Source organism: Electrophorus electricus, chromosome 10, assembly GCF_041902795.1.
Source record: "Electrophorus electricus isolate QZ-2024a chromosome 10, ASM4190279v1, whole genome shotgun sequence".
Lineage (NCBI taxonomy): Eukaryota > Metazoa > Chordata > Actinopteri > Gymnotiformes > Gymnotidae > Electrophorus > Electrophorus electricus.
Window position 1 is genome coordinate 30,143,639 of NC_137506.1, and position 27,080 is coordinate 30,170,718.

At 41.9% G+C, this 27,080-nt stretch overlaps 1 protein-coding gene across 5 annotated transcripts; it reads left to right on the forward strand.

Moving 5' to 3' along the window:
- Positions 1-27,080, forward strand: kiz (kizuna centrosomal protein). Of its 5 annotated transcripts, none has more exons than XR_014125557.1 (16): positions 1-138; positions 900-962; positions 1,419-1,581; positions 3,136-3,213; positions 4,904-5,477; positions 5,594-5,840; positions 9,833-9,952; positions 10,528-10,695; positions 11,177-11,327; positions 13,890-14,043; positions 17,752-17,814; positions 19,952-20,059; positions 20,296-20,347; positions 23,230-23,257; positions 26,274-26,323; positions 26,870-26,926. XR_014125557.1 is itself a non-coding variant. In XM_027004822.3 (16 exons), exons 1-16 carry the CDS (start codon positions 74-76, stop codon positions 26,971-26,973), a joined length of 2,055 nt encoding a protein of 684 aa, XP_026860623.3. In that variant the 5' UTR covers positions 1-73; the 3' UTR covers positions 26,974-27,080. The 5 variants fall into 5 exon arrangements, 4 of the variants coding, with proteins under 4 accessions (XP_026860623.3, XP_026860624.3, XP_026860621.3 ...); XM_027004822.3 differs by lacking the exon at positions 23,230-23,257 and having other exon boundaries at positions 4,904-5,091; positions 5,197-5,477; positions 26,870-27,080; XM_027004823.3 differs by lacking the exon at positions 23,230-23,257 and having other exon boundaries at positions 4,904-4,982; positions 5,157-5,477; positions 26,870-27,080.

The window sequence follows — 27,080 nt, forward strand, 5'->3', positions numbered from 1 at the left end:
CAAGGTTCAGTGCGCAAGCGTGTGGCGGCGCGTGTAAACATCCCCAGCTCGTGTCCGCAGGCGCTTACCTGTAATGGCTTTCTGCAGCAGTGAATACTTCCACACAACTGCGTCTGTCCAGAAGAGCATGCATGAGAGGTAAGGAGGACATTTTCGGGCATTGTTTGCTAAAATGGCAACCAACCCCAACACGAAAAGAGACTGTTGAGGCCGCGAGTGAACCCGCGAGACAAAGTGAAGACGTTCTCCGTTCTCGAGCTTAGCCTGCCAGGGAGACACTGACTAGCTAGCCAGCATCGCTAACCGTTTAGGTGCTCGCCGTCTCCGGCCAAATGATCCTGTGATCAAACAGTAACGTAGCAATAGTTTGTTTTGTACGACAAACATGATATTGTAACGTTATCTAAGTTACGGACCTAACAATCTAGGGTAACTAGCTATATTGGGGTCCATTTTAATAGCTAAGTGGCTATCTAGCTATTCAAGTTTTTATGAGGTTAGCTAAACTTGGCTAGCTAGCTACTTAGGTGACTTACCTGACGCAATACCGAGTTAAAACATTACTGTTTGCTTAGCTAGCTAAGTTAGTATTTTGGTTATTTTTGCTTTCCGGCATGTCTGCATTTCCGTAGTTTCAATAAGGAACGTATAAAGCAAGGGACATTGCTGGTTTTAAAACTGTTGTTATAAGCATGTTGTTTCGGGTACATCTGGTTTCAGGTCTGTTACAGGTCGGTTAGTGCTGTGGCTGACTTGCTATTTTCTAACGTTAGCCCCAAAAATCCCGTTCTCGTTGGTCGTTAACTTTAGTAGCTAATAGCGAATAGCTATTGCTTTATGTTGTCCTGCAAAAAAAACGGGTTAATTGGGCGTGTTAATGCCTCGATTTTACACTTCAGGGAAAAGAGAAGACATGAGTTGGAGCAAGAGCTGTTTGCCTACACAAGATCAGAAGAAAGGCTGTGAGTGTCGCTTCTTGTGTGTGACTGCTGATGCAACTTTAATGAAAACCTAAAAGTCTAGAAGCTTTTAGCCTTTAAGGATTCCTAGAAAACGTCTGTCTCTCTCTTATTCATATATATATATATATATATATATATATATATATATATATATATATATATATATATATATATAATTACACCGTTTTTCTAGGAATCCTTAAACTCCACATAACTAAAAATGAAAAATATAAATAACCCCCCTCTTTAGAATAGGTGTTTCGTTTATATTTTTCATTTTTAGTCATATGGTGCTTGTAGTTAAACATACTTCATAAAGTATATGTACTAAGATTCACCAATACAGGATGTTATGTTTTGCAAACCTAGAGAATGGATTAATTAATATCTTCGTTTTTGTGATAATGACTGTTGTAAAAAGTGCTGTATAAATAAATTTGACTCTGACTTTTGCAGAGCAAAGCTGAAATGTGTCAAGATGAGGTACTATCACAGGGAACTCTGTAAGAGAGAGCAACAAGCAAAAGCCCGCAACCTTGAGCTCCTCAGAAGTGTCGAGAGCCTGATATCTAAAGCGAATGAATTATCCAGTGACTTCAGTGCACTTCATCACTTAAAGGTAAAGCCTTAAATAATAGCATTTTTTAGGCTAGAGTGTCCTTGAGTGCAGTGCTGATTAGTAACTATAACCAGTGGTATCTCTGTCACCACAACATTTATGTTTTAATGTTTTGTATTAATACAGACCAGACTCTGTAAACCTATAATTAACTTTTTACCTAAAGGTGTTTTATTTTATTTTGTTAGAAGTGAATTTTCTGCTTATATTAAACTGAGCTTTGAAAAACCTTCCAGAGCATATCATTTTTTCCAGTTCTTTAAACACAGATGTTATATTTTTGTGTGCTGTAGTCTATATGAATGTTGGTAACAGATTTAGCCTAATATGTTCTTTATAATAGCTAATTGCCCTGAAACCAGATAGACATGTTTCACATACACAGTAAGCTTCAATTAGCATGTTCCCTATAATCCAATATCATTGTCTAATTCTCATCTGCTGATTGAATATTTACACTCATTTTTGTTTAGTAACAATTGTAAACACTCTAACACTGCCAGTCATCACTGAAAGGAAATGAGGGAAAAGAAAACAATAGTGGTTGTCGATTATCGCTTAAAACTGAACGCTGCTCAACAGCTTAATATCAAATTTGCCAATTTGTTTAATTACACTACCCCAAATTAATTGCCCACTATTCAGACACTGAAGTACCTCTGGTTTATTCCCTTTCTGAAATTATACTGTCTTTCTCAATTTCATTGTGTTTGGATTGCATTTGTTTTTAATTAAAGAAGCAGTGTATTCTTTTCAGGTTATTTAATATTATTGATATGGAAGCTGCATTCCCAGTTGCAACAGACAGCTGTTAAGAAGTTTGATAGTTGTCTTGCCTAAGTTAATGAAATTGTTAAATCGCCAAGGTGCTTTCACCATGATCCCTGACAGCACTGACATAACAGCTTTCCATCACCAGGATACCTAACAGCCCTGGCTTTTTCCCAGGCTTTTCCTTCCCTTCTCTCTCTCCCTTTCCCACTCATATTTCTACAATACCAATATTTGCCTATAAAATTATAATTATGTGTCCACTACAGCTGTTATTGCTGGTTTGAAAGTCATTGCAAACAGATAGCAGATTGTGCTTAGCAAGCAAAATTGCTTCTGGGGGGAGCTGCTATTGTCTTAGGGGGATGAAGTGGGGGGCTGGAGGTAATCCCAGAACCCGCAGTGCTACCATTAGGCTTGTTAATTGAAGTTTGGATTAGGCCAGTCAGTCTGGCTAACCACAAAATTGATTACAAGCCCTGGCAGGCAGTGTTAAGGGCACTCAGAGAGCTGAATACCCACACTGAGGGACACTACATTTTCTATGATAAGCATAAGCCTCTCTTTTTCCTCCTCTTTTCTTCAAGTTCACTGTTTTCACCGTCTTGTTTCCACAGTGCAGCTTCAAGTATGCTCTGTAGGGATGATGGAACATTTAACACATGCACATTAATGTGGTCAATGTTCAACAAAGCATTGTCAGTGGTTTTACATGGCAGGATTTTACAAGATGAATGAGATGAATGTTTGTTTACCTATCAATTTTGATGGAATTCCACACAGCTGGAATGTAGACATCACATTACAAGACTTCTGGAGAAGAGCGAGAAGGAGAGCGAGAAGCAGCTGGAAGCACCTAAAGTAAGAGATTTATGATATCATTTGGAGTACAAACTGCTGTACATTTACAAAGTTATTGCTCAGCTTTCGAGGAAACTATCATCCTATGATGGGAACTTATTTAAAAGTATAGCTAACATTTTCACATTTTGCAAGCAAGAAAGGAGAGTTGGAGGAGGAAAATGGAGTAGTATACTCACAATTCTTCTTTATACTCTTTTATAGTTTATAGAGGGTGTCATTGTTGAAAGCCCACAATTAATTTATAATCAAAAGCAATTTGGGAACTGCTTGAGGTCATTGTTGTTTTACTCACAACTTCAGATTGCTCTTTTAGTTCATTAAAAGGGTATCTAAACCTTTAAACCAACTTATGTTAGACAGTTTATGAAGCTCTTGAAAAGGGGGGAAAAAAGTTGCTTTTCTCAATGTTTCGTACTAGCTACCAGTCATGGAAAACCACCATAAACAGTTGTTAATAGCCAGCTGTGACTACAACAGGAAAACAGCCTTAGTTTCAGTCTTTAGTCCTGTGAAACAGAAGTCGCCATTATGTTGATGGCTCAGTAGAGTTAGTGTGGGTCTGGTTGGGGGTGGAGGCTGTTCATTTTCGTCGCCGTATCTGTGATGGCGCAGGTGTCTAATCCGGCCCGCTATGACCGTGCCACCGATGTAGTTCAAGCCTGTGGCTGCTTCTTTCCCTCACTTCAAGCAGTTCGAGCGCTTTCAGATGAAATGTGGAAGACAGCTCATAATGACTCGGAGCATGCTGTCTCGAGCAGTCACTTGTGACTGTGTGCCACCCCCCCACCCTCCCTTGCTCCCTCCCTCCAGCCTGGTGATATTGTAATGAACAGAGATGGGAGGAATCACTCCATTATGCATACGCGCCACTGCTGGCTGCGTGCATGTCCCCGAGGCTGCAGCATTCATTAAGGGGAGCTTACCGGCCTGAAAGCTGGGAAACCATGATAACGGGATATGATTTTCATATTTAATACATTCCTTGGAAGAGCAGGCGCGTGCCGCGGATTGATAGAAGAATCAATTGCTACTTTAGCGAAACACTTTCTGCTTTGCCCTGCAGCTAGCGATGGAATCACTCAGCCAAGAAATTAACTTTTCCTTCCTCTCCCTCTCTCTCTTTCTCTTTTTCTTTTTTATAGCTCTGTGCTGGATCTGCCAGGCTGGCTGTGCGGTTTATAGTGGATGTTATTAAGCAGCTAACTGTTTGGTATTTAAGACCCTTATCAGAAAAGAAACAGAAGCCCTGCTTTTTGTTGTTGTGTGTGGCAGATTTTTTTTTTTTTCCCCTCTGCCACTCCGTAGCTCGGTGGCAGTTGTGAATCAGAGCTGGGGAGCAAAGCGTCACTAATAAGATTAAAAGTTAAGACACTGATCTCTGTGCACTCGGCTGAAAAGACAGTTGGAGAAGAAATCTAACCTTGACCCAAACAGGCAGTTGTTAAAAAGGACAAAAGTGGCACTTTTTAAACACTTTGCACTTGTGTCTATTGGAAAGGAGCCCTGAAATGGGAGAGATAGTAGGCCTGGGCTAGTGATTGTAGGGGTAAAAGGAGAGGATGATCTTGCATAAATTAGTCTCCTAGCACATGAACTCTCTAAACTTGGTGGCAATTTATACCAAAGTTCAGAAGCTTTCTCTTCAGGTCATCCACTGCTTGTAATTTTTATTTTTTTTTTTTCTCAGGGAAATAATTTGCAGGAGTACGGCACATCCATTCCCCCCAGCACGGGGCAATCATCCCAACATGCCACCACGGTAACAGGTCAGCAGGCTCTTCATGACCTTTCAGTGGAGTGCCGCGTCCTGAGCACACACTTGCCGTGTCTGACGGGGCCCATGCCTGATCACTCCTCAACTCCCCATACACAAAGGTACCCTTTGACCGATGCCCCAGTTTCCAAAACCAGCATCATTGCAGCTTTATCTGATGTTCCAGACTTGGATGATTCATCTGACGGCGCGGGCATTGTGCACAGAAAGCGCCTACCGTCTGCTGCCAGACACTTTGCGGCGCATGAGCATGGGCCGGGCCAACCGGCCTCGCCATGCGAGACCTCACAGGCGTCTGCGGAGTCCTCTTATCATGGAACTGTGAGTGGTTCATTGCTCCAGCACCACCTCAACCAGAGCCCATCCCCAGATTCCCGTCACTCAAGAGGCCCTGCAAGGTTCGGTGGCTCCGGAGAGCAGGACAGAGGGGCCGGCGGAGGGGCAGAAGTGGAAGCTGAGTCGCCACGGAAGTGCCCAGACATTCCAGGTAGGGGTTCTTTACTTATTTAACACATTGCCAAGTTCCCTCCTCTTTCACCTGCTCCTTCCACGTCTTCAGTGTTTTTGTTTATGTTTACATTCTGGCTTTGTCTTTGCCTTCAGAACGGCGTCAAAACGGAAGCCCCAGTACTCTTAGTATTCCCAGTTCTGATGTGGCTGTCACACCCCAACCTTCACTAAACACAGACAGCAATGTTTCGGTCTCGTTCAGCGACAGTCTCCATGAGCCACGCAGCCCAGGGGGAGGGGCTCCACCTCCAGGCAGAAACAGCACACCCTGCATGGGCAGGAGAACACCAGAGGACACGGTGCAGCCTGGAGGACCTCCTTCTTCAAATCCAGAGCACAGGTAGGCCTGCATCTAGCAGCCTCTCAGCAAAACAGCTAAATTATCATTCAAGCACTTGAAGGTTTATGTAAAACAGACTGTCTTAAACCTACTGGAACACAGTTCATATTGTTTGTAGTACACCCATTGTCTGAATTTTAAGATGCCAGAGTTAGTGGGCAGGATGGTAGAGGCTGAAACCACAAATGCCACTGCAGCAGAATGCTGCCGGGCTGCTGAATCAGCCCACATATGTGTCACGGCTGGTGGATGAGTCTTTGAGATTCTTTAAAGACACAAAGTAGGACAAGAACAACAGGTTTGGTTCAGTTTTTTCCCAGTTTTCTGCTCTGTGTGTGCTTGTGTGTGTGTGTGTGTGTGTACGGGTCCATGAGAATATGATGAACTAGAGTCACGCTCCAGAGGGTCTCACTCATTGCAGCTCAGTAGCAGCTTGAAGACACCTCAGAGGGAGGGCTCAGACCCCGAATCCAACATTACTGCCCTAATCCCAGATAATGCCCTAACACAGCAATTTTCTGCTCGGGAGATTTGTCCAAGTCCCAGTGGAGTCCACAATTTCTTGACTCCCCAGAGTGTCGTGACGAATGGAAGTATGGACAGCACTTTAAGAAAAGAGAGCACAAGGTGATGTCCACCAGTTTAAATAATGCTATTGTAGAAAACTGCTTGGTAGTCGGTTTGATTCCATACTGATGTATTTTATTTATTTATATATTATATATTTATATATTATATACTGCCTGGCCAAAAAAATGGTCACACACTCTTAATATTTCATTAGATCGCCTTTAGCTTTGATTACGGCACACGTTCGCTGTGGCATTGTTTCCACAAGCTTCTGCAATGTCATAACATTTATTTCTGTCCAGTGTTGCATTAATTTTTCCCCCCAAGATCTTGTATTGATGATGGGAGATTTGGACCACTTCGCAAAGTCTTCTCCAGCACATCCCAAAGATTCTCAATGGGGTTACATTGATGGAATTATCTGGTCGTTAAGTATATTCAGGTAGTTAGCTGACCTCATTCTTTGGGCTCATAATGTTGCTGAACCTAGACCTGACCAACTGCAGCAACCCCAGATCATAGCACTACCCCCACAGGCTTGTACGGTAGGCACTAGGAGTGATGGGTGCATCACTTCAGCTGCCTCTCTTCTTACCCTGATCCACCCATCACTCTGGAACAGGGTAAACCTGGACACATCAGACCACATGACCTTCTTCCATTTCTCCAGAGTCCAATCTTTATGTTCCCTAGCAAATTGAAGCCCTTTTTGCCCATTAGCCTCACTGACATGTGGTTTTCTTAGGGTTGCACGGCTGTTTAGTTCCAATCCCTTGAGTTCCCTTCGCATTGTGCGTGTGGAAATGCTCTTACTTTCACTATTAAACATATCCCTGAGTTCTACTGTTGTTTTTCTATGATTTTATTTCACCACACGTTTAAGTGATCGCCAGTCACGATCATTCAGGATTTTTTTCTGACCACATTCCTTCCTTGAAGACGTTTCCTCACTGTCCTTCCACTTTTTAATAATGTGTTGGACAGTTCTTAACCTGATTTTAGTAGCTTCAGCAATCTCCTTAGATGTTTTCTCTGCTTGATGCATGCCAATAATTTGACCCTTCTGAAACAAATTAACATCCTTTCCACAACCACAGGATGTGTCTTTCGACATGGTTGTTTAACAAATGAGATGCTATTCACTGCATCAGTTAGGGTTAAATAACTTGTTGCCAGCTGAAACATAATCACCATGCAGTAATTATCCAATGGGAGGCTCTTACCTATTTGCTTAGTTAAATCCAGGTGGTGACCTTTTTTTTTGGCCAGGCAATGTATTATATATTTATATTTCCAGCTTTGATGCTTTATGTTCATTATACTTTTTTTGTGATATGGATAAATTAATCAAATGAAATGTAGTAACATTGATGATGATAAATTAATATGGATTAATCAGTAAGTATGAATATTGAATAATGAAAGAACATGCCTACTTTCTCATTATTCAATCTTGAACACATGCAGTATATAAGCTCCCTAAGCTAACTCTGTAATGCTATATCTGATAGGGAATCAGGAATGATCAGGAAATTCCCCTTTATATCAACCATACACTGTATCATTAAAAAATAAACTACACAAACATATTTGGATGCAGTATGCTATAACATTCAGGGTACTGAAGTTTTCTCTGTCAATGCCAGGTAGATATTTTAATATTTCTTTAATGTTAGGGGTCTCTTTTTGATTTAAGATGACCACTTTATTCACAGTGTCTGCATTTCGGCTTGCTGTGGAACAGTGACCCTCTATCCACTTGTCACAAAGGCCAAGCATCACTGTCTGATTCTGTTACACTGTTGTGCGTAATGTGTAAGTCGAGCCACTCTGTGTCGGTGTGAACACTCTGCTTTTAAAGAGTGCAGGGGAGACCCTCATCCCATCTGACTGGGCTCAGAGAGAGAGTGAGCCATTAGTGTACATCTTAGCATATACTGCGGTACTGCATGCTGGCCTGTGGAGTGCAGGGTAAAGGCAGTCCTCCATTTCAGCACGGAAAGGAGAGCTCTTCTACTGTTTTCGCCTGCCCTCTGACCAGGCAGAGCAGGCCACCAGGTGGATTCTCACTCAGCCATTCAGTCTAGGGCTCTGCATGCCACATGTAAGAGGCTGACCGTGGCATTTCAGTAAATTATTGTAGCAGATTGAATATAAAGTTCTGTAATATTTTGAAGCGATCATAATGGTCTTGGTCATGAATGTGGGATTGTGGTCAGTGGCTTCGTATTAGCTGACCACAGCAAGTTAATATTGCAATCAAGAATAGAAATACATTTTTATCGTGTTTTGGCATGTTTACACTTGCATTTTTCCATGGTTATTTCTATAGTGTTGCCCACAATTTCATGTTTTGGTGGTTTTTGCTTTATTTTGTTCTTTTGTTTTTTTTTGTCCCTCCGCAAGTTATCCAGTGTAATCCAGTTATCCAGAATGACCCTAAAGTCTTCATTCTCCTGACTCATGACATCAGTTTCCTTATAACCATTTTCCAGAATCTTTTCACTGGAATATTGATGAACCGTCATGGCAGACACAAAATAATTTATAATAAGCAGAGATCGTAAAGCACTATAGAAACCTAGAGGTGTAGCTAATAAGTAATCAAATGTTCACAGCAAGTCATGTTCCCCTTTTTTTCTTGGGAAAGGTCTGGTCTGAAGAGTCTTGCCAAATAAAATGGAGAGGAGCTCTCTGTCTCCCTGCTGTAGGGGAGGGGCCCTGCTGCAGCCGCTCTGAAGTGGACTTAGCCCAGATGGATTGTGCTCCACAGAATGTCATGGATATAATTCGCACGGGCAGCTTAATCAGGATGTTACCAGGAAACGACCTGCCAAAGAGAGGCGGGGATTGTTCGGCGCCCTCTGACCCCCTCCCCCCCCAGGCCCATTATAGATTGTCATAAATTCTTTTTGGGGGCTTTCATGTGGTGGGCGCTTAGGATTTGGGCCTGGGCTTTGCAAGGTCCATTCACTGAGGGCCACCCAGTGCTTAATACTGCAGAAAGACAGATATAGCACCACTAAGTCTACACCTATTAGACGCATGGTTCATATCTTGTTTTTACTGCCACCCATGATCAGCCTGATGGCGAAATGTTTCCTTAAAATCAACACCGAATGTTGGACTTATGTGAGGATTTGATATCTTCAGTGTAATGTTTAAATTGCCTATGAGAGGACTTGATGTATAAACTGAACAACTTTGACATACAATATTGTCAACTTTGTCATCTTTTTCTTATTATTGTTGTTATTATTATTATTATTATTATTATTTAATAGCTAACTACAATGATAATTTCTACACACACACACACACACACACAAAAAAAAAATTAAGTTTTGTGTTGGACGTGTTTGCTACTCACTTGTGAGCAGTGTTTCCTTTTGCATATCTGGCTTTTTTGCTTTCATTTTTAGACTCTCACTGGACGGATTATTTTATCTGCTGGACAGCATTGAGGAGCATCTGCCTGCTAGAGACACTGAACTATACAGCAGCCCTGCGGTCTGTGAGCAGAAGCTCAGAGATATTATCAGGTCTGTTAATCTGATCGCTTCAGTTTTCCTCCCCCATTACTGTGTAGTGTTCAACCTTCCAATGTGCATTGCATTCTCCTGTCTTTTAAGAGCACTCACTTTCAATTAAGTGCCATTATGTGGGACCAACAACACTCTAACCATAAATCCAAGCTTTTGAGGGGTTTCAAATCACAGAAGTGTCATAGTAAACCCCCTTCTTGCAGTCTAATTCTGGAGTTAATCATTAGGAGGTCTGTGTGCAAATAGATGTGTATATTATCTTAGAATCATCTCCCTCCATTTTTTGATTTACTTGCAGGTTTAAAGCTACAGTAGATTTAAAACTTGTGACTGGATTATCATAAATGCTTTATGGCTATGCAGATCAGTTGCATTTGCGTGCATGTGCATAAAACACTTTATACGTAACCACGCGTTTGTGTTGGTGTCCGAGAAGGTATGCGTACTGCGTGTGTGACACCTGATGGAGGTACCTGTGGGTGTGTGTGTGTGTGGGTGGGTGTGTGTGTGTGTGGGTGGGTGTGTGTGTGTGGGGGTGTGTGGGTGGGTGTGGGTGTGGGTGTGTTCCTCAGCCGAAGTGACGGGCACTGCAGGATTCGCAGGGAAGAACTGGCCTCATGCGGGGCTGTGGTCCTGCAGCAGCTGCCCTGCTTAGCACGGAGCATGCCTCAACGCTGCCTGCTGCCCAGCAGCCTGGTCCACACCTACTGGTCCACGGCCGCAGACGCAGCGCAGATCCGGTAACTTCCACTCACATGCTGCTCTCTCAGAGCGGGTTGCAACTGCATGCCTGAGTAGTGCCTGCTCTTCTTCACAGCTCTACAGTAAAACTAAATTGTGATATACAGAACATTTTATGAGATTTGTACCTGTACAAATTAAATAAAGGCACACAATTTTTGTTTGTTTATTTATTATTTATCTTAAATTATAGCTACTGAAAATAATATTAACAAAAATAAATGAATAAAAAGAAGAAAACAAACAAAATAATCATATACACATTAGGCTACAGTTTGGAGCTTGGTTCTCCTGCATGCTCTCATGTTGCACTTAATATTCCCCTTTATGTCTTGTTCTGGTTTCTTTTGGGGATTAAATTATTACCATTTAATCATCTCTAATTTTATAACAATAGTCTGGTTTTAAATGGTGGCCGGTTATACATATGTTGATGTGGATGTGATATTGAAGGGTTTCTGTGTGCATGTGCATGTGCAGGTCATGTCTGGCTGGCGATAGTGCTCTCCTGTGGGAGCGTTGGCTCACTCATGTCTGTCGGCTGCTAAGGTTGGATGTCCTGCCACTCGAGCGCGCTTTGCGACTCTTCACGCCACTCCTAGTGTGTGAAGGTGCCTCCTACACGGACAAGGTAGCAGCCCCGTCCTCTTGGGCCCTCACAGAGGGCCACAGCCAGGTTCTCGGGGTGACCCTGTGCCATTTCGGTTATTGTCAGTAAAGCCATTTAGGCCATCCAGCAATTCCTGACCCACACTAAAACAAACAGTAGAGACAGAGTTTGTCTGGTAGCCATAGCTCTGGAATTTCTTGTCATATTGCTGGATGGAAATGTGGCAATGCTACAAAATCACCTAGAATTACAAAGGTGAATATCATGCACTGGTCTACACATAGTCTACACATAGTCTACACATAAAATGACTACAGATATTTTTTGTATGAAAGCCATCACATGACTTGCCTAATAAGGTTACTTGAACAGATAATTAACATGCTTTATTAGCACAGACATTGTCATAGATTTTTGTGGATGCAGCACAAGTGCAGATAAATGACATAAGACAGTGTTGGCACGTGCGGGAGTGGCAGAAATGTTGTCTGCACTAATCCAGCGCAGAGCCGCACAATTCCAAAAAGAGGCTGGGTTAGACTGAACGCATAATCAGCAGGTGTGGTTAGGCTGCCACAGCAATATACAGTCAGATTAACTCCCATCATTCCCTTTAAAAGCCAAGCCTTGAGCCTGCGATACAGTACAGCAAGCAGATGCACAGATGAGGAAACAGACATGCTTGTCATGCAAGAACACAGTTGCCACACACAAATATATGGCAATAATTTTTACTTTTCACAATAATAATAATAATAATAATGTTATTATTAATGACAATAATGCAATAGTAATGATCAACAATAATTATTATAATACATGTTAATATTATGATTATTATTGTTGTTCACGGAGATCACACTAATATTTACATAATTGTGATATGACTACTTATTTAAATAATATACTTTTCCATGTGTAATGATGTCAATTGTGTGATACACAATAGAATTGTGAATAAAAAAATTAAATCAATTGCATTTTTTTAGTAACTGAGCAATACAATTTTAGCAGGATGATGTTTTTGGTCAAAGTCTCATTGTGAGAAATTGGACAATGTTTTTATGTGCCTGCTTGTAGTGAGGAAAGTACTGTGTTGTACTTGTATTTTAAGCTAAGAGCAGGTCCAAGGAGGCAAAATGGGCTGAAAAATATCATTGCACTGACCATATTTAAATGTCACATTTTAAATGCCCTGTCTCACCACTCCATTCACCTTGTCACAGGTCTATTTATTTCTGTCCAGCAAATTAACATATGATGAGAAATACACATGGACCATACAAAATTGGTAAAATTTGGTTCCTTTTAACGCCCAAGCACAGCCTTAATATTGGAGCCCTCAATATGTTTTGTCAGATGGAGGATGAAAACCAAAAGGCTCCTCATTAGCATGACACAATGTTCTTGTTTGCTTATTTTGATTGTAATATGTTTTATTATAAGTAAATTATAAATAAAATAGAATTAGCCTTATTAACGAAGTGTTAATTTCAATACTTGGTTGCGTATTGAATACCCACTTCAGAAATGTCTGTAGATGGGCTTCATTTTTAGATTAGTATCTCGAGGAGCTGTGCCACAGTGGCAGCCATTGAAAATTAGGAGGGAGAGCATGTGAACGAGGTGGAGAGCTATTGGGAGGTGGCGCTCTTGAGAGCAGGATGCTCAGCCCTCACATGCTTTTGGTTAGTGGGAGTGGCCAGGCAGGTAAGGGCAGGAGGCTCTCTGTATGCGGATCTTGTTGCTCTGCTGCAAAGCTTGGGGAAGGAAAACGCACATACACATATACCCATACAAAAGAGGCAGTATGTACCAAACATGCACACGAAGAAACCCTCTCCGAATAGTGGAGTGCCAACAGTTGCATTCATTGATATTTAAAACGCAGTGGTTCATCAAAACCCTTGCAGCATGGTGCACTTAACTGATATTCAGCCTTCTGTTCAGAAGCTACGGGACTGTGATGTACACCCAGCTGCTCATGCCAGAGTCTGTTCTGTTTATCTGTGTGGGTACTATCAGATTTCAGTTACATAGATTGTCCCTAGAATTGCGTAAAATATTTGAAGTGTGTAAGTGTTCAGATCTCCCAATCAACAATTACCTCTGTTAATACACATTAAATTAAGTTGTGAACAGCAGTTTTGAACTGAGCTCTGTAGTGCTGAAGAATTGAGAGTCCCTTTTTATGATTACAATGATTGGTTTGTAGATGTGTTCAAAGATGTCACCAGCGACTATCAGACTTCTATTTTATTATAATATGTTCACTCTGATCTTGCAGTACTTTCTACAGAGTGATAATATAAGTGGATAATGGGGCCGGGATAGCCTCACCTGATAGCGATTGACATTTGAGTACATTATTATCAGTTACACAACTAGAGACAAAACAATCAAACAAATCCTGAATTTATTAATAGACATGTCACACCAGAAGTGTCTGTCTGCAAGTGGTAGGGAATAGAAGTCATTCAGGATCAGAATGCTGGATAAAGTAGAAGTCTGTAGTAGAAGTGTGCTTTGGGTCGGCATGTCTGGCATTACAGGTGTGTGTGTGGGTGTGGGTGTGGGACGCAGGCCGAAGAGCTGCTGAAGAGGCTTTTAACCCATGTGGCCGAGACTGGTCTCTCGTCAGAGAGCGAGGAGTCCTCATCCTGCAGCTTACCCTCACTCCTGCGCGATGGCCCAGAGATCAGGCCGGGCAGACACTCCAAAAACCCTGCTACACAAGGTCAGTGCATATGCAGGCCCAGCTGCTCTCTACGGTTATGCACATGTCGCAAATCTCACTTCTACAAGGTTTTTGTTATCTACAGAAATGCTGAATACTGATTGGTGACACAGTTTCCAAAGCTACTGCTACTGTGTCATGACTTAGTAAGTCACTCTACATGGAGTAAATCAAGCATGGTCTTTTTATGCTTGGTGGGCAATTCATTATACATTGTTATGGATCGATGTTATAATCTTAGCTGCAAAAAGGTTCCTGTTTTATACCCAAGTATTGTAGGCATTGGTCACATAAATAAGTAATACACTGAGCGAGCCATCATTATGAACTGTCATCGAACCTGGAGGATACTTTGAAATGATAACCACAGTTGTACTCTGTGTTCTCACCCATTGTTAACTAAAAACAATCCTAGTCCTTAGGTAATATTTGTTTTCTCCTAGTTGAAGTGTCAGATTAACCAGCTACTTTGATAGCTAATATTTAAGTGCTCCAGAATGCAATTATCCAGTATTTTTTAATTGTTCTCTGATGTCTGTATAGAGAGTATTTAAAATTGGTTGGGGCAAAAAATGTCCAGATGTGGTTTTGCATGCACATTTACAACCCTGTGAGTTGGCCCTAGAATGAAACAGCCTTGTCTTTTTTTTTTTTTTCCTCAACCTTTTTTTTTGTTGTTGGGCTCATGAATAATTAAAGAACACGGTTCTGATTGGCTGGTTTACAGTGAGGCACCACAATGGCTCACACAGAATCAACAGGTCAAAATCAGTTGCTTGCTAACTGTGAGAGGTGAACCATAGGGTGCGTAGGTATCCAACCGTGTATATGTTTGAGCCTGCGTCAGAGGATATTTCAGTTCTCAAGCTGATTAACAGATTGGATACATGTCGGATGTCTTATTTCCACTTCAGTGATGGAAAAACTAACATTAGCCATCTATAGGCCTACACTGAATATCACTAAGCAAACAAACTAGCTAGCTACAATATATCTTGTAGATTTATGACAATGCAGGCTATTCCTGTGAATGGGTCACATGCAGGACGATAAAATTTACATAGGTTGTCATGCTATTAATACTAAAAATTTTATATGCTAGCTATTTACTTGAAGCTTGTGGATAACTAACTACTATAACTGTAACCTATACTACTTGCTTTTGATCTCAAAAACACAAAGTAAATTAAAAGTGTTTAGGCATACAGCTATAGATGTTTGAGCCTGCTTTTGGGATACTTTAGTTCTCAAACTAAATTTGAACTCAAACTGATTGACTAGATCTCTTTTCAAATGACCATTGTTTCCACATCACTGATGGACAAGCTAGAATTAGCTAGTAGACAGCCAAATCACCCATATCTTCTTAGTTATGTCTTGTTCATTAACTGTAAGTTAGTTTACTTGACAAAGGGATTGTCAGATGCATATTATTTTGTAGATTTATGTGACAACATGGGGCATTTCTTTAAATTGGAAACAGGCAGGAAAATCAAGTGAACCTCCTTGTGAATAAACTAGGTCATCAGACTAGTTAGCTAGCTAGTTAGATACATAGAGCTTGCTAGTAGCTAATGATACCTGTACTAGCTAGCTAGATACTTGCTTTCGATGTTGAGAACACAGTAAATTAAACTAGTTATCTTACTATCAAACCTTCATTGTAAGATGATCTTGCTTCAACTGGCAAAAAGTTGATAAAAGTCGCATAGCGTGGCTAGCTAGCTACTTGCAGGTTGCAGTTTGGATTGTTATGCCAATAAAGTTGGAACTACCCTTCTTTTCAGTGTCAGACACTGAGCAAAGCCTTCTCGATACTAGTCTAAGGATGGAGAAACTGTCCAAAGCGAAATGTGCAGAGAAAATGAACAATTTGTGTGGCATCCTGTTAAATATGACCATCAGCCATGCCCGGTGCTCTGCTGCTGTTCTTCACAATACATGCAGAATTGTTTTGGCTATGCAGGTCCGTGTTGTTACTGCTTAGGGTGGATTATGGGCGGTTGTATGCAAATTCTAGGAGCGTGAAAATTGATCAGTCAAGACAGTGTTTTTGGAATTGGTCCATTTTACAGACCTGCTTTGCTTATGCCGGATTTACATTTGAAGGAGGAGACAACAGAGTTTGAGGTTCACGGTATATCGGTTCCACATACTGAATTCTCCTTATTCAACTATACCAAGGTAAATACAGTTTTCCATTCTATGGCACTTTTAAATCTTTCAACTAGACACATTGATATTGGACTCAGTTTTTATTTTTCATAACATGCTGATACTGAGGAGGCTATAATAATGGCAACATATATTTATATCCCCAGAAGACAGTTCCCACTTAATTTTTAAACCTTAATTACATTCACATAGAATAGTCCCTGAATGTGTATTCATTTGCAATCATCAGATTATAATCCTCTGAGGGGAAGGGTGCACAGCACAACAGGGTACAAAATGTTCTTCTGCCAGTTGCTTGCAGTTACATGTTTCTACCAGAGAGGACCCACATCCCCAAACTCAGCTGCAGCGTCTTTATATGACTCATTTCTTGGAAAGTAGCCACAGAGGACGGGCTTTTTGTGCAGTTTTAATCTTAACCACTTATCAGCTCTTACTTTGGTGAAGTGACTAATTTGCTATACATTATGTATTCCATATACATAGGTTAGTAAAGCTATTAGATGTAGATTGGTGTTAGCCCATAAAGGCTCAATACCTCAGCACTACAGGACAGCGTTTTATGTCAAACCTATTAACCTTATTTAAACACTGATAATGACCCCAGATTTGGGTCAGAAATTGGGTTGATTATATAATAATGTAACTTTCTACTTTGGTGCCAGTTGCATCTGTCGCATTCTAATCTGTTTTTGTTCAGCTCTTGTGGTTTGGCTGCTGGGTGCCTAGCTATAACATGCAGTCATTAACATACAACTACAACCAGTAAAATGGAGAAGAGAACTTATACATGGTAGGGTAAAGAAAATGTCATAAACATTTTGTATGCAAAATAGAATATTTCCCAAGTGTTTTCTGTAATAATGACAGTAGTTTCTGTAATAACATAATTATGTTTAATATTATATTAATAAGGACTGATAGTCTATTTGAAAAGCGTTCTTGTCGTTGGTTGTTTGGTGAAGAAGCAGTAGCAGCAATGGCTGTACTATGTTGGCTGTGTCAACCAGCTTTTCAAGAGACTCGAGCACCCGGTAGAGTTAAGAGCCACACCCACCTAAGACAGAAACAGAATCAGCTGCTTTCAGCACTTGCTGCCCCACAGCTCAAAGAGTGCAATTGTAAGTGTTCCACAAGCAAGCAGACAAGCACACGCTGTAAGCGGCAGTCTGGAAGGCTGCATGATGGAGAGCCCCAACACTTCCATTTTGTAACTTCCATTCTGGTAGAAGATGGAGCAGGGTGCCAGGGTTTTGAGGTCCTCATGAGAGAACCCTGCTTCAGAATTCTGTTTCTCCGCTCTGCTGAAGCCTTGTGGACCTTGTTTTCCTCTTTTAAGCCTATCGGTCTCTGTTCTCATCAGTCTTGCTGTTCAGATACAAAAAGGCTGCTCAACAGCCCCCTGCATCTGTATCTTTCTCTCTCTCTCTCTCTCCTCTCTCTCTCTCTCTCTCTCTCTCTCTCTCTCTCTCTCACTTTCTCCTGCAATCCCCCTCACACTGAGCTTTGCTTTCTCTGTCTCCTTTCTTCCAGAAGTACAAAGTGGTGAAGAGGACAGTGCCGACCAAAGCCCTGTGGAAAGTATTCCTATTAGAGGTAAAAAGGCAGTGCCGAGAACCGCCCGTTTGGGAGTTCTTCCGTGCTTGTTTTGTCTTTCTGCTGCCTCAGTGAATAATGGGGGGGTCCCCTTTTTTCCCAAATGGATAGCTGTGGAAGGATGATCAAGGTGAAACGGGTCAAAGTCCCACCTGAAGAGTAGAGCATGTCCTCTAATTATCGCCACAGAAAACAAGCTCCCCACCACCACCCCCTCTCCCTTTAGTATGGGTGAAAGTGAGATCCTTGGGCAGCATAATGCGGCCGTTTAATTGTCCTCTGGCCGGGTAGGGGGTGCCACGCGAGATCTGGCGTCGGCTCTCATTATCTTCTAAACAATGGCAGCCAGGGGCAGACTTGAAAAGGCTGGATGTGAAGGCATGTCTCTAAGAGTCCAGGGTAGCAAGTCCCCAGCACTGGGCTCAGAAATGTAAAACTGTCCATTATTCCACTTGGCCATCTGATTTCATACTGTGCCTTTCATCTGCTGGCCTCGCCAAAGTGCAACGGCTAACAGAAAGAAGTCCGGCTCCTCACTGCAACTAATCAAAGGCCTGTTAGTACAAACACCGCCTCCGCCTGCGCAGCCTTCTTAGGAGATGTTTACAGGCGAACAGTGGAGACTTAGTGAGCAGTTGCTTTAGCCACCCTCGCTGTAAACATCCGAATCATCTAAATATAACCGGTTTTCATGTCTCTGTTCATTTCCATGTGTGTACAAAACAGCTATGTTATGCACATGAAAGCGACCTTCATATTTTTTACATGTAACTAATGCCTGCATTTCTCAGTCATTAAAAAGGGAGACCTGTGTTGTACTGTTATAGGAAGTTGCATGTCAACATCACTGGAAATAATAAGATAATGGGGCATTTTGTGCTCTTTGCATGTAGCCGAGCGTAAGACACTTTGAAGGCATGACTCAGTTTGGCTATCCTTTGTTGGATCTTCAGATGAAGATATTTCAGTTATTGTGGTCTATGTGTTTCACAAGGCAATTTAATGTCTTGTTTAATTGCTATTAATTACTAATTAAATATTCTTTATTTACCTGCAGTACACTGTAGAGATGCTGAATTCCTTAAAATAGAAGCAGAATTAATTTCTGTTTTGTCCCCTTATAAAAAAGCTGATCATCAAATAAGCATCAGTGCTAACATGTCACTGTTTGTATTGATATTAAATCATGCTAAATTATACTAAATCAATGTTCCAAAAGAGGTATTTGGGTGAGATTTCTTTAAACAAACCATATGTGTATGTTTTGTTAGAAGCTCTACGAGTAAGGGATAATGTACAGCCAGCCAGTCAATACCACAATATAAACCCAGGTGGAGCTATAGTCTTTGAGTCTTTGAGTCCTCTGTCAGCCTGTCATCTTTGTTTTCCAGTAATGACTAAGTGACTGTTCCTTTTTCCACTTATTATATGAGTAATTACCAAAGAATAATGACACTAAATAATGGCTCTGAATTTATTTTATTACCCAGGTACATGGCCCTGCTAGGAAAAGTTTCAGAATTACATAGAAATCAATGGTTATGTATAGAAGTCCAGTCACAGTTCAGCAGTCTGAAACAACAGACACAACAAACTCCAAATGCCTTTGACCAATCAGAAATGACTATTCTACAGATCCATGTAATAAGTTTGCAGAACAAATAGAGTGATCAAACAGAATTTTTTTTTTTCTAATACTTGGACTGATGGTATCAGCTGGATTGTCAGGCCTTGGGATCAGAAGCCTTTGGCTTGCTTCCTCTGCGAAAGATTTCGATTAAAGAGGCTGCCTGCCAGACTGAAGCTGCTCCACCATGGATGGCTCACATTCAAAGTTTGCGGAAACGAAGGGCATTTTGTCTGAGTGGATGTCTGCCAGATGTGGCGATTAATGGATGGCACACTTGTCGTGCAACAGTGCCCGCCTGTCTGCGCGGCTAGGCCAAATCAATAGTTTTGTCCCTATCTGCTACCCCACCCCCATGTTTTCACCTCTTCGCCTGTCAGAGATCTCAAAAGGGTCTGTTGGTTCAACAAACACGGAACGTCCGGAAAGTTGGACACCCAGGTCCTGGGCAAATATTTGATCAGCCTATTTTGTGTGTGTGTGTCTGTTCCTTTCTTCCTTTTTTTCTAGAGACAAAAGCATATCAGCTGCTTAAACAATCGGTCACACAAGAAACGCAGCAGAAAAGCAGGCAGGAAGAGGAAGAGGAGAACAACACGTCTGACTTGGAGCCGTCAGGTAACCAAACTGACAGAGTTTTCGAGGCTCAGGCTCTGCTCTGATAGCACACACAGGGTAGTCATATGAACGACCACATTTGTACATTCATGAGAATATTTACGTACTATATTCTCTGTGTAGCAGCATATTAAATCATTGTAGTTTTTGACAAAGTGCAGCATTTACATATGTAGTTTAAATATCGATCCTTAAATTTAGCTTGTAACCTACATGCAATTCCTTTTTATGCAAAGGTGTATCTGATATAGAAAAGCCGAAGAGAGAAACGCTCATTCAAGACTCGCGGTAAGAAACTGCATGCAACAATCCTTTGGTTTTATAAAGGAGGCCTGTGTGGTTAATTTCCATCACTCAAACTCCCCACTTCCTTATTCTAAGCATGGCGAATATTGATTGCCTTCCCAAATCAGACCTTTGAATCGCGGAAAGCTCGCGAGAGGAATATTTTAGCTTTGTGCGTCAGTAGATCTTCATACAATCAGCGAAGAAATGCCGAGCGGCTGGGCTCTCTGCGCTGGCTGTGCCTCTTCACCGTGAATGCATCAGGACACGTAATGGATGAGCAAACATTATGAGGAGTAATCGTCTTTGATTTCACGTGATTACCAAGCGCTGCGCTGACATGAGGGCCAGAAGTCTGCTGCAGCAGCTCCCGGTCTCCCTTCTGCACGCTGCACCCCGCCCACTCCTCTCTATCTGCCTGCCTGCCTCCTTCCCTTGCTTTGGTTCTCTCCCTGTGTCTCTCCCTCTCCCTCCCACCCTCCCTCTGGCTGGCGTACACTATTAGCTGAGGGAAGGGCATAATGGCCGCACTCTATCAGCGCTCTCTGATGGATGCCGTGGCCTGCCCAATGAATGGCTACATTAATAAACATGAGCCATCTCCAGGCCCTGATGCTTTCGGATCATAACCCCCTCTCTCTCGCCTGAGAGTTACAGAGGACTCCTCAGAATGTGTTTAGTAACACAGACACACACACAGACACACACACAGACACACACACACACCCCCAACCCAGCAACCGTAGCACCTGGAAGCTGCCATGCCTGTCATGAGGGGACAGTGCTTTTTGTTTTGGTTTGTTTTGGTTTGGATTTAAAGTATATAGGAAGAAAGATATATTTTCAGCTTTGTGTAGTTGTCTAGTGACTGCTTTCAATATTTTTTCCCTTGTGTTTAAGAATTCTTCTTAACATAGTGCATACAGTGTAGTCGCTCATGCTTTATTGCTTCCACAAGTGCTGTGCACTCAAAACCCTGGCATAACATGCTCGCTCGTTCTCTCTCTCTCTCTCTCTCTCACTCGCGCACACACATACACACACACACACACACACACACACATATACTCTCTCACTCTCACTTATTGCTGTTATTTTGTTACTGAGCTGATGAGCAACATCAAAAGAACACGCTGGCTGGGCCCAAAAAAATGGTTGCCTCTCTGTTGTCTTAGCCATGATTACAATGTGGCAGTTAAGCTGGGGCTACAGCTGAGGGATTGGAGTTTAAAGCAGGGGCTTTGGTGCAAAAAATGCATTTATGGGCCTTTGTGCCGCTCCTCATTATGTGTGGGGCCGATTCATTAAGTAATTGGTTTGCAGTTGTTTACATGAGTATTAAGGCCCCCTATTCAGCAGCCTTTGAGAGATACATTGTGCAAATGTTGCATGTTATGAATGGCCAATGGGAGGCGGGGGGCCAGGCCTATTGGCCAAACTCTGCACTCGGCTGAAAGGAGCAGAGAAAGGCACTGGGTACTGCTTTGCATAGCAATGACTCACCCTTAATAAGCTTTCCAGATTAAATACATGCAGTCCATACAAGATGCAAGAGATACTCTTAACACATTTATATGTGCTCATTTTACTATTATGGCACTGGAGAGAATTGGGGGGCTTTCATATTCCTCTTACTCACCAAGTTCTCGCCCAGTGCCGCACACTGCTGCTAAATACTGCTATAGAGCACAGCATCACGTGTTTCCCTCTTTTTACCTGGCCCTGTATTTTTATTGATGGGGCAGCGGACAGATCGGCTCAGGTTTATAAAGGATGCGGCGCTGTAACCCTCTGGCCAACATTGTGGCGAAAGAGTGCTGGAGCAACAGAGTTGCAGTGAGCAGCGCCACAGAAAGGCCACTCGTCACCCCCCTCCTTTGTCTGGGGGTGCTTCTTCTCCGCTCCCACTGCCACCATGTGCCCGGCCACGGCAGGCATGTGCACGGCATTGTGGGGTTGCTCCCACTCTTGTCCGCTTGCTCCTTCATTTTTGGCAGCAGAGTCCACAGGAACCAACAGCGTGTGCCGTTTGTGGACAGCGTCGGGAAGGGCGGCGCTCGGGGAATTTAAGGGTTCCTTCGGTGTTCATTTGCATGGCAGGCTGCACAGGACACGTGTGCCCAAGCAACAATGAGGGCCCTATAGCTGCCTGTGGGGTAAGGGAACAGCAGGCAACACCCGCACGCACAAACCCACCCTCTGAGAATAGTCCTCCTGACCCATCAGCTAGGCACTTGGCAATTATTGCGTGCATGTGCACTGTGTGAGAGGGAGAGAGTGAGTTGTTTGCAGCTGCATTTAGCATAAGCATCCCATGGGGGGGCGCTATGCTTCTTTGTGCACTGCTTTGTTTTCACCAAAACAAAGCATGTACAGTAAGTCACTTCTCCATTTGTTGTCTTAAAAATCATGTCCTGGACATTAGATTTCATTACAAAAAATTTTTCATGTACTGAACACTGTCATATATTTTTCATGTGTTATTTCAATACTGTACTCCCCCCCCCCCCCCCCAACATTTTGTATTTTACTGTTTAGTAACAGTGTGAACAATTAGTCAACAATTAGTTTCATAGTTTAAGATCCAACTAGCTGATCCTGGCGCAGTATACGGGAGAACATGTTAAGAGATGCTGCTAAGACGGCCCAGGAGAGCCTCTTGGCTGGGTATTCTGAGTAAACCCTCCAAGCCCCGTCTACCTGCAACTCTCCTGCACAGCCAGCAGAGAGCAGTCGTATTAAGGCCCGCTCCTGCACGACGCGTTAGTTCCAGGCAGCAGCCCATAGAGGGCAGCCCTGCAGCTCTTCTCACAGTCATTACCTCATTGTGAGCCCCCTGTGGTGTGCTGCAGAGGTCTAATCAATCCTAAATCACTGTGTTGCAGGTCAGTACTGGGATGAGTGTAGGAGGAGGTGAGAATGGTGGCGCTGCCTCATTTTTGCACCCTTACACAAACATTGTTCCAGAGTGCATGTTCTATTAGCATTTCTGTGTGGGTGGCAGTTTTTTTTCTTTTCTTTTCTTTTTTTTTTTTTGAGCCAGGTAAATAAAGGGAACCTTCCTTAACAACGAGGGGCCGATTATAACAGTGGCTGTAAGTTTGTGATTATTCTTGAGCTGTCCAGTAACATGCAGGTGCTCTTATGGCTTTCCTATCACGTGTCAGATTAAGAAATGGATTTGATTGAGGAGAGACGCCCTTTTTCAGTGTTATTTCGTCGTACTGTTTTTTTTGTGTTTGTTTTTTGGTTTTTGGTTTTTTTTTGTCGTTCCCCCCCGCTCGTGATTTCAGCACCTCTCCTAAGAGGTGTTAACTCTAATAAACAGTTCAGGCACTTTTGACCACTTGTTTGGTTCCTTTCAAAAACAATACACATGCAGCTATAATCATGTGAGATCACTGGCATTATGAAAACCACCGCCCATATGGCGAGACCCAATCCCAGGCTGTTTACGTGTAGCGTGCTGAACCCAGCGAGCCGTCTGTCTTTTATTCTCAGTTCAAATGCATTACAGCAACTCACACATGCCATATATTAATGCATCAGTTGCTCACATGGAAATGAACAGGACCACACCGCAAATATGTCCAAATGCGCTAAACAACGCGCAACAGAGAGGATGGACCAAAACCACACACACACACAGACGCGCCGGCGGAAGCAAAAGAGAGGTTTCCGTCAAAGTGGTAATTTGCATCATTTTGCACATTACATTCACCTCTGTGTATGAGACTGAGCCAAACAGTTGCCGGTCCAGTCTTACATATTCAGATCCGTTGCCTCAATTAAGTGAATCTCAGCGCAAGATGAACTGGCATAAATGTTTATGGAAATGGAATATTAGATTGGCGGGGTCAGAGGCATGCACGCCTCTCTATGGTAATCACGTCTTGAAATCAGACCTGTCCCTGTCTGAAGAGCAGCATCTGATGGAGCGTTCCCATGGCACGCAAGTTATATAAAAGAATAGCCCAATTTATGCCCTGAAACATGTATTTATTATTGTGCTTGTTATGGCTATGGAGGGTGGGGGGAGGATACGGCTTGGATGTTGTTGTGGATTTTCCAGCAGTTAAACAGACAGGCTGCTGTGAAATTTTGTCATCTGCATCTGGTGGAACAGAAAGGATTTTCTCTTTTCTGCCTTGCCTTGTTAGGTCTGTGTATATGTTAGGCCAATGCTAGAGTAAAAGTACTGAAGAAGTCAGAAGTATTGAAACGGGTTATTTGTTGTGATGTCATATAGGAGAATGCTGTAAGTCCAACACTGGGTTCTCTTTGCTGAGTTGTGACCATGTGTGTAAAAACACATGCGTTTCATCATTAAACTCCACTAAAACTGGCTTCACAGTACTCTGCATTCATGTACACATGCAGCACTTTTCTCAAGGATATCTTTGTCAAGTGGGAAAAAAAATTAGTAATTTCTATATTACAGCATGGATCTGTGTGATGATTATATATTTATTAAGGACTTTCAAAAGACCATTGACCCACCCACCCCACACACTGGGTCTATCAAGGCTACATCTTTCTTAATAAATAAATACATGTTTTTGTTCCCTTCCTTTCACGAATTTAGCAGACTCTAAAGGCCTTGCAGAGATGCTCACAGATAAACTAGTTTATAACTAGTTCATCTTGCTGAATGACTGTGACAAAAGCAATGCCATGTGTTTCATTTATGACATATGACCACTGGCCTACCAAACAGATGAATGTCTTGTCTCTTTGTTCTTGTTGGTTAAATGTATTTGTGTTGCTTTTAACCTTGGCCTGTTGTGTGCTGTTTTTAAGCATTTGACAATCTTATACAGATAATGGCCAAACCTGCTCCAGGAAAGAGACTTACCGGTCAAATGTGTGCATCACAATATATTTATCTCTGTATACTTGTAACACCAATGAAAATGAAAACTATATGTGAGAAATGTGAAAGAGACTGTAGAATATGTTTGAATGGTACTAGACATAAACATACCAAAAGAGTTCTGCCTAGCTCTTTTGGCTACTGCCAGAAGATGAGTGCGTATAATTGAGGTTGTTTGTGCAATATGAGTGAACGCATGAATCTACACCGCTTTGTGTCACTTTGATCTGTTGAACTGCACAGGCCAGAGGAATAAACAGGGTTTTTTTTCTTCTTAGTTGAAGGTTTACTACCACTTCACAAGAAAAGAAAAGAACAGAATAAACAATATGGATGTATCATAACAGAGGACCCTGATGAAGATGAAGACGAAGACGACATTGTTAGGGTGTGAATAGGCCCAGTGCTGATGTAAATTGAAGAGGACGCCTGTATGAAAAGTAGCTTAGGCTCTTGCATATGCATTGGTTCAGATCAAAGGCTTGACAGGGGTCACTCATTTACATAGAGATATCACTGATGCTATGGGAACCCGGCAACCCTGCGTTCAGAACACTTATGAATAAAGAGGGCCTTGACTGGGTCCTCCAGCACAATTAGAAAAGGAGTCAAGGAAGTTTATTTGGCCACTCGGGCCATCTGCAATTGGTTATAGCAGGGAAATGCTTAAGCACTGTCCAAAAAATAAATTAAAAGAAATGATTGATTAGTTTCAGGCAGAAATCCACAACAATATCTGCAATTTAAGGTTATATGTGGGTATTAATTATTAATCGGATTTTTAATTTTCAAAATTCATTGCTTACAGGTTATTTGTGTTATTAAAAATGTGTTGAAATATTGTAATTTATATTGCATCATTGCTTTGTGATCAATTTTCAATTTGTTGAACATGGTCAATAATTGTTCTTAAATATTATTAACACCTGCAAACTGCACCAAGATCTTAAGACTTCTCATGAAATATAATTTATGCACACTTTATAAATATATAGTGTACCTTCCTGTGACATTGTGACTGAAGTTTTTTTTGTTTTTTGTTTTCCCTCTTCACAGGAAGGATCCTAAGAGGAAAGTTCAGGCCTTCTCTGCTGTTCAGTCCAAAGGTAAGATGGCTAACTAGAGAACGCCATACAGTAGCAATGACCAGCAATGCAGTAAATATGTAAAGCAACTTGATGTGATAGTAACTCGGAGCTTTAGGTTGTGCAAGTCCTGAAGCACTGAATGCAGTCTGCTAATACTACTGAAAACATCCATGTTTGGAATGTCACCAATAGCTACCGAGGGACATCCATAGAACAGTATATATTTGCACATATAATAGCAGTAAACACGTTTCATTTTTACGGAAACTTGCTTTCAGCTAGTTTTATGATGGCATGAGGAGGAATCACTGTAAATATGCACTGACTACTGCAGCAAGGTTAATCTGATGCTCTTAACTGTTTTACCTGTGCTATAATCTCTGGTTTAGTGTGGGCAGTTTGTTGCATGAATGGGCATTTTCCAGTCCACAAGAATGAAAAATGCAATTATTAACTCACCTATCAATACCCTTGTGTATGAGTACAGTTCTGTAATCCAAAGCACTCATTCATTGTCATTATTCCAGCTACTGATTCATTTTGTCCTTCCCCCCTCCCCCGAAGCTTTTTGGGGGGATTCAGATGACTCCAACTCGGACATTGAAATGGCTCTGCGACCTCAGCCGCACAACACCAATGATGATGACTTTGATGACTTCTATGACTGAGTAATCTGTAATGACAGCTCACGTCATCTAGCCTGTTTTTCCATTTGTTAATGTACTGTAATGAACTGCTTTTTCCTGCAAAATAAAAACATAAACACAAATCTTGA